We start from the raw sequence: 14,013 nt of genomic DNA, 5'->3' as shown, positions 1-14,013 counted from the left end.
TCCCACAGTGCTGGGATTACAGGCATGAGCCACCGCACCCGTCTGGGAAGTGGAATTTTTTTCATCAGAGGCAAGGAAACATCCAGTGTGCCCAGTAGTTCTCAAACTTTTTTGTTTCAGGATTCATTTGTGATCTTAAAAACCAGAAGTCCTCAAAATCTGTTATGTAAGTTTTACAAATCAGTATTTACCATATTAGAGATTAAAACTCAGAAGTTTTAAATATTTAAATTAATTTTTAAAAATTAATAACATAGGCCAGGCACGGTGACTCACACCTGTAATCCCAGCTACTTGGGAGGCTGAGGCAGGAGAATCGCTTGAACCTGGGAGGCCGAGGTTGCAGTGAGCCATGATCACACCATTGCACTCCAGTCTGGGTGACAAGAGTGAAACTCCATCTCAAAAAAAAAATCAGTAACATACCCATCAAAAAGTATCACAAACACATTTTAAATAAAATAAAAATTGTTTAGTAAGAGGAGAACTCACATTGTTTTACATTTTCACAAATCTCTTTAATGTCTGGCTAAATAGAACATGGCTAGTCACATAACTTGCCTCTGCATTCAGTCTGTTGGGATATATTGAGTAAAGCAGATGAGGAAAATCCAGCTTCACACAGATAAGCAGTTACAAAAGGAAGGAGTATTTTAATAACATTTTCAGGTAACTGTGCATATTCTTTTAATACTGTACCAAAATTTGACAAGTGGCAGTTTATGAAACTTAAAAGTTAATCACAATATGAAATCTGAAACCATAACAGTGATCTTCTTTTTCTTTTTGAGACAGGGTCTAGCTCTATTGCCCAGGCTGGAGTGCAATCGCACATTCTCGACTCAGTGCAACCTCCACCTCCCAGGTTCAAGCAATTCTCATGCCTCAGTCACCTGAGTAGCTGAGATTACAGGCACATACCTCCATACCTGGCTAATTTTTATATTTTTAGTAGAGACAGGGTTTCACCATGTTACTCAGGCTGGTCTCAAACTCCTGGGCTCAAGCGATCTGCTTGCCACGGCCTCTCAAAGTGCTGGGCTTACAGGTGTGAGTCACCGCGCCTGGCCTATATCATTGATCTTTCATACTGTTACATTTGTTATCTTACACTTTGAGTAAATGGTAAACTAGTAATTTGAAAAATGAAAATGACATTGCATTTTATATCATCAAAAAACCATATTCGTTAATATCACTTCTCATCTCATCTCAGGAAAGTATCGGAAACTGTTAGCCTCATAGTGGTGGACTCAGATTTTCCAAAATTCCTATTTTTCATTAGTAAATTCAATTTTCGTCATCGGCAACAAACACTGTCAATTGTTCTCCTTGAAGTGACTGGCTCACTTCCTTCACTTTTGCAAATATAGTTGCCAAATACCCAAGTCTAAATAATCACAGTTTGTCAGTCATTCTCAAGTAAAAATAGTGTTCCATAAAAAAGCAGTTATTTTAACTCATGACTCAAAGAATTTCACAAGTACTTTTCTTTCCTTTTCTTTTGGTTTTTTTTTTTTTTTTTTTTTTTTTTGAGACAGAGTCTCACTCTGTCACCCAGGCTGGAGTGCAATGGTACTATCTCAGCTCACTGCAACATCTGCCTCCCGGGCTCAAGCAATTTTCCCTGCCTTAGCCCCTGACTAGCTGGGATTACGGGCACCCGCCACCACACCTGGCTAATTTTTGTATTTTGTAGTAAAGATGGGGTTTTGCCATGTTGGCCAGGCTGATCTTGAACTCCTGACCTCAGGTGATCTGCCCGTCTTGGCCTTCCAAAGTGCTGGGATTACAGGTGTGAGCCACCGTGACCAACCCACAAGTACTTTTCCTTGAGTAAACCATCTTTCTTCAGCATGCAGCAGATATGCTTTACGCATACTTCCCATTTCATCACACAGACTTTTTTCTTTTTCTTTTTAGATGGGGTCTCACTCTTGCCCAGGCTGGAGTGCAGTGGCACAATAATAGCTGACTGCAGCAGCCTCAAACTCCTGGGCTCAAGCAATGCTCCCACCACCTTAGCCTCTTGAGTGGCTAGGACTTACAGATTCAGACCACCAATCCTGGCTAATTTTTTTTTTTTTTAAGAGATGGGAGCTAGGTGCAGTGGCTCACACCTGTAGTCCCAGCACTTTGGGAGGCTGAGGGGGGTGGATCACAAGAGGCCAGGGGTTCAAGACCAACCTGGCCAACATGGCAAAATCCCATCTCTACTAAAAATACAAAAATTAGCCAGGCGTGGTGATGCACACCTGTAGTCCCAGCTACTCAGAATGCTGAGGCACAAGAATCACTTGAACCCGGCAGGCAGAGGCTGCACTGAGTTGAGATCACACCACTGCACTCCAGCCTGGGTGACATAGCGAGACCCTGTCCCCCGCCAAAAGAAAGAAAGAAAGAAAGGCTGGGCACAGTGGCTCACGCCTGTAGTCCCAGCACTTTGGGAGGCCAAGACAGGAGGATCACATGAGGTCAGGGGTTCAAGACCAGCCTGGGCAACATATAGAAACCCTATCTCAACTAAAACTACAAAAAACTTAGCCAGGCATGGTGGCATATTCCTGTAATCTCAGCTACTCAGGAGGCTGAGGCAGGAGAATCACTTGAACCCGGGAGGCAGAGGTTGCAGGTTGCAGTGAGCCAAGATTGTGCCATTGCACTCCAGCCTGGACAAGAGCAAAACTCTGTCTCAAAAAAAAAAAAAATTTTTTTTTTTTTAGACATGGGGAGTCTCAGGCTGGATGCAGTGGCTCACACCTGTAATCCCAGCACTTTGGGAGGCTGAGGCAGGTGGATCACCTGAGGTCAGGAGTTTCAGATGGGAGGTCTCACTTGGTTGCCCAGGCTGGTCTAGAACCCATGGCTTCAAGCGATCCTCCCACCTCAGCCTCCCAAAGTGCTGGGATTATAGGCATGAGCCATCATGCCCAGCCAGACTTTTTAAATAATGTATATTCTAAAGGATTGAGAGTTAAGTGAAACTGGCATTTTATTTTACTGTGCAGGCATGTTGGTGAAGAACTCAATGATAATCAGCTTATTCTAGTGTTTTTCCCTTGATTCATGCTAAGGCACGAGCAATTTAACCCTCCATTGCCTCTGTACCTCCTTAGAGACCCAAGGATCCACAGGCCACACTTAACAAATTTGTGAGCTAGCTGAAATGGCTTCTTAAATAGCTAATGTGTAGCCAAGCCAAGATTTAAACCAAGTTGTATCTGACACTGAAATCTATAACTCCTCACTATATTACACAGCTTCAATGCTTCTCAGCACAACATGCTTGCTAACATGTTTATTCATACTCAAAACCCAATCCTGCAATTCCAGAACAGGCCCCGGAGGAAGATAAGTCCCAAAGGATATATTTTACATCATATTTAATCAGTCAATAGCTATTTAGAGGCTCAAATCCCATGTTTCTGATTAGTAATCATTTTTTGTGTGTGTTTTTGTTTTTTTGAGACGGAGTTTCACTCTTGTTGCCCAGGCTGGAGTGCGATGGCGCGATCTCGGCTCACCACAACCTCTGCCTTCCAGGTTCAAGCAATTCTCCTGCCTCAGCCTCCCAAGTAGCTGCGATTATAGGCACCCGCCACCACGCCTGGTTAATTTCTGTATTTTTAGTAGAGATGGGATTTCACCATGTTTGCCAGGATGGTCTCAATCTCTTGACCTCGTGATCTACCCACCTCAGTCTCCCAAAGTGCTGGGATTACAAATATGAGCCACCACGCCCCACCTATTTTTTTTTTTTTTCAGATGGGGAGTCTCACTCTGTTGCCCAGGCTGGGGTGCAATGGCACGATCTCGGCTCACTGCAACCTCCGCCTCCTGGTCTCTAGCGATTCTCCTGCCTCAGCCTCCCGAGTAGCTGGGATTACAGGCACGCACCACCACGCCTGGCTAATTTTTGTATTTTTAGTAGAGACGGGGTTTTACCATGTTGGCCAGGCTGGTCTCAAACTCCTGACCTTGTGATCTGCCCGCCTCGGCCTCCCAAAGTGCTGGGATTACAGGTGTGAGCCACCACGCCTGGTGCAATTGTTTTTAAGGAACATATACAACATAAACAATTGTTAACAGTTTGGTGGTGGTCTTAAAATAACATGTACAACAGAAACCCAAACTAGTTTCAAATCTCAATCTGCCCTGCAGTGGCTGTGTGTGAGTTTGGGCTATTTCTTCAATCTTTCAGTCTCCCCTTTCATTGTCTACAAAATAATACTATCTCATAGGACTCTTGGGGAAAAAACTGATGCAGAATACGTGAAAAAGTACTTTGTTAACCTCAAAACACAAGATAAATGTTAGCAATAACTGTACATTTGACTGAAGGTATATATAATACAAAAGTTCAATTTTATGCTTCTAATTTTAGTAGCTCGAGGTTGGTCTCTAACTTTCTGACCTTTGATCATGGCTGTAATTCACATCTTAAAAAGTCCTTGATAACACAGGTAACCCCTCAGTTTTAACGCTACAACTGAGGGAAAACATGACTTGGTTTATTCCAGTTTTCAGGAATGTGTTAAAACACTGCTTATATTAATATCCTTTATGTTAGCAAAATACAAATGTTTATTTTTAGAGAGAAGTTACACAGAAATTTTAGGAAATCAGTTCCTAAAGTCTACTCTAAAAAACTGTAATTTTACCAGATTAAAGATGACATAATGGGACCTCTATCTAGGAGGTGATGACATGCAAGTGTCAGATTTTTTTTTAATCTCAACTGATGCAGAAAACACCTTGAAAAAACAAAAAATCAGCCTGTAAGTAGCCAAAACAAGATTTTACTCGTGGAGCAGTCCCTAATCAGAGCCAATTTACACACATTTCTGCTCATTTACACAGTCATATTTAAGGCAGGGAAATTGCACAGGTGACCGTAAGTCCTGTTGGCATCCTTTAAAGACTACACTGTTTTGCGATGTATTATTAAGGCTTACAGCCCCAACTATACTGTATGCATATAGCACCTCTATGAGTAATCTGTTCAGCTTTCATTTCCCAGTGAAAAAATTCTACAAATATACATGAGGCTAAACACTGACAACAGAATCTAAATATGAGGTATGCTCTTCCTGTTAATGCTTTGAAAAAAAAATTTTTTTTTTGACAGAATCTCACTCTGTTGCCCAAGCTGGAGTGCAGTGGCACGGTCTTGGCTCACTGCAACCTTCGCCTCCCAGATTCAAGCGATTCTACTGCCTCAGCCCCTTGAGTAGCTAGGATTACAGGCACGCGCCACCATGCCCAGCGAATTTTTTTGTATTTTCAGTAGAGATGGGGTTTCACCATGTTGGTGAGGCTGGTCTCAAACTCCTGACCTCGCGATCCAGCAGCCTCAGCCACCCAAAGTGCTGGAATTACAGGCATGAGCCACCACGCCAGGCACGGCTTTGAAATTCTTAGAAACACCCAGCAGATGAAAAATTGAACTAAATATTTTCTAGTTCATTCATCAGTGATTTGCTGTGACATCATAGACCAACAATTTTATTTTTCTGTACCTTTGCTATTCTCATTCCCACTAAAGAAATGATACATTTTCAACAATATATGACAGGAGAACAGAAATTAACTGAATGATAAAAGTACCTAACACCAAAACATCTCCTGTTAATCATAGTTATTACGAGCAGTATATGTTTGTACTTTTTATTTTCTACCCACTCCCAACCCCACCATTCCACAAAATATTATTCACTTCACAAATGTAATATCAACAAACTCCATAACTAATTTGACCACTGCTTTTATTCACCAAAAATGTAAACCAGGAATCATTAATGTCACAGAGACTGAGGCAACCTAGCTTACCACCAGTTGTGTTTGATGTTGTTGTTAATTTTGCAGCACATGTGAAAACACACGTAGATCATGGACAGTACAAAACTTAAAAATCTGCTCATGAAATTTTACCTGTCCATGTATATCTCCACACACTGTTACTGGTGTTGATACTGGCTGAACATTTGACTCTTCTAAGAGCAGATCACAAACATAGTCACACAGCCGCTGTAAAAAGAGAAAAAAAAAGGCAAACATTTACTACAACATCAAAACTAAAGATAAAATACCAAAAAAGAAAAACACCAGGTCTAATACTTAGAAAGCCCAAGTATATTTTTTGATTGGAAAGGAAAGTACCCTGTGATAATTCAAGTGTTGGATTTCTGCCAGCTGTCATACAGAATTCTTTTTTTTTTTTTAACAATTTTATTTTTTATTTATTTATTTTTCTTTTTTTTTTATTATACTTAAGTTCTAGGGTACATGTGCTAAACATGCAGGTTTGCTTACATATGTATACTTGTGCCATGTTGGGTGCGCACCATCAATCGGTCAGCACCCACATTCATCATTTATATCATGTATAACGCCCCAATGCATCCCTCCCACCCACCCCATGATAGCCCAGTGTGTGATGTTCCCCTTCCCGAGTCCAAGTGATCTCATTGTTCACTTCCCACCTATGAGTGAAGAACATGCGGTGTTGGTTTTCTCTTTTGTGATAGTTTGCTAAGAATGATGGTTTCCGATGCATCCATGTCCCTACAAAAGGGACGCAAACTCATCCTTTTTTATGGCTGCATAGTGTTCCATGGTGTATATGTGCCACATTTTCTTAATCCAGTCTGTCACAGATGGACTTTGGGTTGATTCCAAGTCTTTGCTATTGTGAAATAGTGCCGCAATAAACATACGTGTGCATGTGTCTGTTATTGTAGAATAATTATATCCTTTGGATATATACCCAGTAAGTGGGATGGCTGGGCATATGTTACATCTAGTTCTAGATCCTGAGGAATTGCCATACTGTTTTCCATAATGGTTGAACTAGTTTACAATCCCACCCAACATTAAAAGTGTTCCTATTTCTCCAAATCCTCTCACAACACCTGTTGTTCCTGATTTTTTAATGATTGCCGTTCTGCCTGGTGTGAGATGGTATCTCATTGTGGTTTTGATTTGCATTTCTTGATGGCGAGTGATGATGAGCATTTTCATGTGTCTGTTGGCTTATGAATGTCTCTTTTGAGAAATGTCTGTTCATATCCTTTCCCACTTTTTGATGGGGTTGTTTTTTTCTTGTAAATTTGTTTGAGTTCTTTGTAGATTCTGGATATTAGCCCTTTGTCAGACGAGTAGGTCGCAAAATTTCCCCATTCTGTAGGTTGCCTGTTCACTCTGATGGTAGGTTTCTTTTGCTGTGCAGAAGCTCTTAGTTTATTAGATTCCCATTGTCAATCTTTGGCTTTTGCTGCCGTTGCTTTTGGTGTTTTAGACATACAGAATTCTTAATGCAATGCAAACTACCTACAGAGACACTAGGCTCTAGGAGACAGACAGCTTTACAAGAACTGTAAAATGATGCTTTTCACCAAAAACAAACAAACAAACCAAAAAAAACCTTTTTTTTTTTTTGAAATGGAGTCTCGCTCTATCTCCCAGGCTGAAGTGCAGTGGCACAATCTCGGCCTGCTTCTACCTCCGTCTCCCAGATTCAAACAATTCTCCTGCCTCAGCCTCCCAAGTAGCTGGGGTTACAGGCGTGTGCCACCACATCCGGCTAATTTTTGTATTTTTAGTAGACACAGGATTTTACCACGTTGACCAGGCTGGTCTTGAACTCCTGACTTCAGGTGATCCACCCACCTCAGCCTCTCAAGGTGCTGGGATTACAGGCGCATGCTCGGCCAGTAGAAGGTTTTTATCCGGTAATTTTAAAAGTAAATTGCAAACCACAGACTTACCATTTGACCCAGCAATTGTAGTCTTGGCAATAAAAACGTTCAAAATCTGTGTATAAATACTCACAGAAGCCTAATTCATAATAGCCCAAAACTAGAAACAAATCAGATGTCCTTCAATGAGTGAATGGTTAAACAAATTTCGGTACATCCACACCATGTACTACTACTCAGCAATAAAAATAAATGAATACTGCCACACAACAACCTGGATTCGCCTCAAGGTATTTGTGTTGAGTGAAAAAACAAAGTCAAAACTATCCCAAAAGGTTATACACTATGTAATTCCATTTATATAACATTCTTTTTTTCTTTCTTTTTTTTTTTCTTGAGACGGAGTCTCGCTCTGTCGTCCAGGCTGGAGCGCGGTGGCGCGATCTCAGCTCACTGCAAGCTCCGCCTCCCAGGTTCACGCCATTCTCCTGTCTCAGCCTCCTGAGAAGCTGGGACTACAGGCGCCCGCCATCACACCCGGCTAATTTTTTGTATTTTTAGTAGAGACGGGGTTTCACCATGTTAGCCAGGATGGTCTGGATCTCCTGATCTTGTGATCCACCCGCCTCGGCCTCCCAAAGTGCTGGGATTACAGGCGTGAGCCACTGCATCCGGCTTTTTTCTTTTTTTTTTTTTTTTGAGAGAGTCTCGCTCTGTCGCCCAGGCTGGAGTCCAGTGGCGCAATCTCAGTTCACTGCAAACTGCCTCCCAGTTCAAGTGATTCCCGTGCCTCGGTCTCCCAAGTACCTGGGATTACAGGCGCACACCATCATGCCCAGCTAATTTTTGTCTTCTTAGTAGTTTCACCATGTTGGCCAGGCTGGTATCAAACTCCTGACCTTAGGTGATCCGCCCACCTCGGCCTCCCAAAGTGCCGGGATTACAGGCGTTGAGCCACTGCGCCTGGCCGCGTTTAAATGACATTTTTTTTTTTTTTTTTTTTTTTTTTGAGACGGAGTCTCGCTCTGTCGCCCAGGCTGGAGTGCAGCGGCGGCGCAATTTCGGCTCGCTGCAAGCTCCGCCTCCCGGGTTCACGCCATTCTCCTGCCTCAGCCTCCCGAGTAGCTGGGACTACAGGCACCCGCGGCCACACCCGGCTATTTTTTGCATTTTTAGTAGAGACGGGGTTTCACAGTGTTAGCCAGGATGGTCTGGATCTCCTGACCTCGTGATCCGCCCGCCTCGGCCTCCCAAAGTGCCGGGATTACAGGCGTGAGCCACCGCGCCCGGCCTAAATGACATTATTGAAATAACAAAATTAAAGAAATGGAGAACAGATTAGTTGTTGCAGGGGTCCAGCAGCTGCAGGAAGGAAGTGGGTGTATCTATAAAAGGGCAATATGAGGAATTCTTGTGTTGATGAACTGTTCTGTATCTTGACTGTAGTGTTGGATACATGAGCCCTTATCCAATAAAACTGCGAAGAACTGAATACACACACACAGACACATACACACACACAAACACAAGTAAAACTGAAGAAATCTGAACATCATGAGGTGATGATCTTAGGTTGTACCTGAAGATCATGAGCTGTATCAATGTCAATGTTGGCTGACATTGTATTGGTTGTGGTATTACACTATAGTTCTACAAAATGTTACCACTGGGGAAAACTGGGTTATTCTGAAATAAAAAGGTTAACTATAATTAATTATAAAATTCAAATATAAAACCGAGGAGCCAGCTGGGCACGGTGGCTCTCACCTGTAATCCCAGCATTTTGGGAGGCCAAAGTGGGCGGATCACTTGAGGTCAGGAGTTCAAGACCAGCCTGGCCAACATGGCAAAACCCCATCTCTACTAAAAATACAAAAATTAGCCAGGCGTGGGGTTGCACAGCTGTAATCCCAGCTTCTTGGGAGGATGAGGCAAGAGAATCACTTGAACCCAGGAGACAGAGGTTGCTGTAAGCCGAGATTACGCCACTGCACTCCAGCCTGGGAAACAGAGCAAGACTCTGTCTCAAAACAAACAAACAACACAACAACAAAAAACAATGAGCCTTTTTTTTTTTTTTTTTTGAGACGGAGTCTCGCTCTGTTGCCAGGCTGGAGTGCAGTGGCACAATCTCGGCTTACTGCCATCTCTGTCTCCCAGGTTCAAGCCATTCTCCTGCCTCAGCCTCCCGAGTAGCTGGGATTACAGGCATGTGTCACCACACTCAGCTAATTTTTGTATTTTTAGTAGAGACAGGGTTTCACCATGTTGGCCAGGATAGTCTGGCTCTCCTGACCTCATGATCCGCCCACCTCGGCCTCCCAAAGTGCTGGGATTACAGGCGTGAGCCACCATACCCAGCCAAGCCATTCTTTTTGTTAAAGGACCTCTAAATGTTTGCACTTCAAAAATATTTGTCCACCGAAAGTAATCAAACCAAAACATGTCATAGAAAGCATATGATTCTCACGCCAACATTCTGGAAAAGGAATTATACATCCCTGCTAAATACAGGGAACTGGAGGTCTCAGGTGGAACCTTCCTTCCTACCTGAGACCAGTTTGAACTATTGCCAGAGGCTTATTGGATTTTATGATAGATGTGCCAAGAAAGGAGAAATTAACAAGCATAATGAAATTACTTTAAACATTAATTAAGGAATCTAAATGCTACAATCTCATTAATATATGGGAAACACTTTAACAGTTACAGCTACAACAATAGCTACACAGTAGCAAGAACAGAACTCAATGGGAGGGGGAGGAGAAAAAAAGGGCTCCCAAAAGAAAATGAGGGGAAATAGAGTTGTTAATTTTCTACACATTATACAAAAAATCAGAAAACTTCAAAATAAAATGATTTGCCTTTATTCCTAGGGTAAGTTCCTGATCTTCAAATAGCACCTCAAAGGCAAGATCCTCCTTTTGGCCTGGAATCCTTCTGGCCTTGAGTCCCTGAGTAGCTAGCTCCTATTTGTGTTGAATTTTCCCCAACACCCAGGTGCTTTAACAAACAAATCCATGGTCCTGCCATATAATACATCCATCACTCATTAAAAAAATAACAAAAACAGGCCAGCCGTGGTGGCTCACACCTATAAGCTCAGCACTTCAGGAGGCTGAGGCAGGTGGATCATTTGAGGTCAGAAGTTCAAGACCAGCCTAGCCAACATAGCAAAACCCTGTCTATACTAAATACAAAAATTAGCCGGTCAGTAGAGGCATGCACCTGTAATCTCAGCTACTGGGAGGTTGAGGCAGGAGAATCGCTTGAGCCTGGGAGGTGGAGGTTGCAGTGAGCCGAGATAGCACCACTGCACCCTAGTCTGGGTGACAGAGTGAGAACCTGTCTTTTAAAAAAAAAAAAAAAAAAAACCAGGCCGGGTGTGGTGGCTCAAGCCTGTAATCCCAGCACTTTGGGAGGCCGAGACAGGTGGATCACGAGGTCAGGAGATCAAGACCATCCTGGCTAACACAGTGAAACCCCGTCTCTACTAAAAAAAAATCCAAAATCTAGCCAGGAGAGGTGGCGGGCGCCTGTAGTCCCAGGTACTCGGGAGGCTGAGGCAGGAGAATGGCGTAAACCCAGGAAGCGGAGCTTGTAGTGAGCTGAGATCCGGCCACTGCACTCCAGCCTGGGCAACAGAGCGAGACTCCGTCTCAAAAAAAAAAACCAAAAAACAAAAAACCAGGCCAGGTGTGTGGCTCACATCTGTAATCCCAGCATTTTGGGAGACCAAGGCGAGTGGATCACCTGAGGTCAGGAGTTCAAGATCAGCCTGGCCAACATGGTGAAACCTCATCTCTACTAAAAATACAAATAATCAGCTGGGCGTGGTGGCGGGCGCTAGTAATCCTGTACTTAGGAGGCTGAGGCCGAAGAACTGCTTGAACCCATGAGGCAGAGGTTGCAGTGAGCTAAGATCGCACCATTGCACTCCAGCCTGGGTGACAGAGTGAGACTGTCGTAAAAAAACAAAAACAAAAGCAAAAAATAGATGCTGGTGAGTGAAAAAATGTTTCTGAACTTTGAGCCTTAAACTTTATAATGAAAGATGTTCTCTAAGGTTCCATCAGAATTATAAAATTCTGGTTTGCATTAGAAATTACCTATGCCAAATTTCTCGCTTGACTCAGAAAATAAGACTAAGATGTTACTTAATCTTAGCAACAGATCTAGAATCCAAGTTTCCTACCACTTTCCACTATACTACATTGAATATTTAGTTGTTCAATGCAACCAATATTTATGGAGTGTCTGGTATGTTACCAGGTATTGTTCTAGATACAAAGTAAATAGCAATGACCAAAACAGACTAAAAGCTCTGCTCTCAAGGGGCTTACCTTCTAATAGAATGAGACAGACAATAAATAAGTAAAATATGTTAACAGTAACTTGTCAGATAGTGATATCAAGGAAGTATAGAGAAAACAGACACACTAGAAGAGGGATGGGGTGCTGGGGTGGAGAGTAGGTGCTGTTATTTTAAAAAGGGATAGTATGAAAGCCTTATTGATAAAGTGAATTTTGAGCAAAAATCTTAAGGAGGTAAGGCTATGGGGACACAATATTGCAGGCAGAGAAGTAAAGACCAAAAGCCCTGATGTGAAGCATGCTTGCTGTCTAAGAAACATCATCAAGGCTGGTGTGCTTAGAGTTAACTGAATGAGAAGAAAAACAGGAGAGCATCACAGAATTATTTAGGTCACTGGTGGTAAAAATAAGGACCTGGGCTTCTACTGAGTGTAACAGGAAGCCATTAGAAGTTCTAGAGCAGAAGACTGACATGATCTTAAGTCAGCTGTGTTGAAAACGAACTGGCCAGGTGCAGTGGCTCACACCTATCATCCCAGCACTTTGAGGGGCCGAGGTGAGCATATCACTTGAGCTCAGGAGTTTGAGACCTGCCTGGGCAACATGGCAAAACCCAGTCTCTACAAAAAATACAAAAACTAGCTGGGCACGGTGGCATGTGCCTGTAGTCCCAGATACTTGGAAGGCTGAGGTGCAAGGATCACTTGAGCCCGGGAGGTCAAGGCTGCAGTGGGCTGAGATTGTGCCACTGCACTCCAGCCTGGGTCACAGAGTGAGACCCTTTCTCAAAAAAACAAGAAGAGAGAAAAGTGATTGATGGTGGTGGAGGGGTGGCTGGGCTGGGGTTGGAATGGGGACAAAGGAGTAAGTAGGGAAAGCAGTTAAGTGTCTTCTATAATAATCTAAGTAAAAGTTAACTGGTTTGGACAGGGTAGTAAAAGTAAAAAATAGGGAAAATAGATTCCACATGTTATCTGAATGTAGCATCTGCTAGATTTATGACCAACTGGATACAAGGTGTTAAGAGAAAGTAAAGAATCAAGGATGACTCCGGGTTTCTGGCTTAAACAATTAGAAGGCTGGAAATAATCATTACTGAGACAGAACTCCAGGGAAAGTAGATTTTTTATTGTGTTTTTTCACCCCCGTAAATAGACTTTATTTTTTAGAGCAGTTTTAGGTTCACAGTGAAATTGAGCATTAAGTACAGCGTTCCCTTGCTCGGCACAGTAGCTCACGCCTGTAATCCCAGCACTTAGGGAGGCAGAGGCAGAATTGCTTGAGCGCAGGAGTTCAAGACCTCCCTGGGCAATATAGAGAGACCTTGTTCTCCATAGAAAGGAAAAAAAAACAGAAAAGAAAAAAAGTACAGAGTTTCCATATACCTCCGCCCCTTCCCCCAGACAGCCTCCCCACATCAACATCTCACATCTAAGTGGTACGTTTGTTACAAATCATGAGCATACACTGACACATCATTATCATCCAAAAGCCATAGTTTGTTTAAATTAGGGTTACTCCTTTTGTACATTCTATAAGTTTTGACAATTGTATGACATGTACCTACCGTTATAGTATAATATAGAGTAGTTTTACCTATTCAAACTTACCTCCCTCCAACCTCTGAAAACCACTGATCTTTTTACTGTCTCTATAGTTTTGCCTTTCCCAAAATGTCATATAGTTGGAATCATACATACACAGCCTTTCCAGGTTGGTTTCTTTCATTTAGTAATATGTATTTAAGGTTCTTCCATGTCTTTTTATGGCTTGATAGTTCATTTCTTCTTAGCACTGCATAATATTTCATTGTCTGGGTATATTACAGTTTGTTTATCTATCCACCTAGTGAAGGACATCTTGGTTCCTTCTGAGTTTTGGCAATGAATGAAGTGGCTATAAAAATCTGTGTACAGGCCGGGCGCGGTGGCTCAAGCCTGTAATCCCAGCACTTTGGGAGGCCGAGACGGGCGGATCACGAGGTCAGGAGATCGAGACCATC

The 14,013-nt window shown here is 42.7% G+C and overlaps 1 protein-coding gene across 1 annotated transcript in view; it reads right to left on the bottom strand.

Annotated features, from left to right (window-relative positions):
• PPP6C (protein phosphatase 6 catalytic subunit) overlaps positions 1-14,013 on the bottom strand; it is a 51,365-nt gene that overhangs the window by 18,968 nt on the left and 18,384 nt on the right. Inside the window, exon 2 of the mRNA XM_017874755.1 lies at positions 5,932-6,027. Coding sequence (XP_017730244.1) covers positions 5,932-6,027 — 96 coding nt within the window. The remainder of the gene's footprint in view (positions 1-5,931; positions 6,028-14,013) is intronic.

Source organism: Rhinopithecus bieti, unplaced genomic scaffold, assembly GCF_001698545.2.
Source record: "Rhinopithecus bieti isolate Rb0 unplaced genomic scaffold, ASM169854v2 scaffold_7967, whole genome shotgun sequence".
In the NCBI taxonomy this organism is placed as follows: domain Eukaryota; kingdom Metazoa; phylum Chordata; class Mammalia; order Primates; family Cercopithecidae; genus Rhinopithecus; species Rhinopithecus bieti.
Note: the sequence above shows the minus strand (reverse complement) of the source record. Positions and strands in the feature narration are given on the sequence as shown.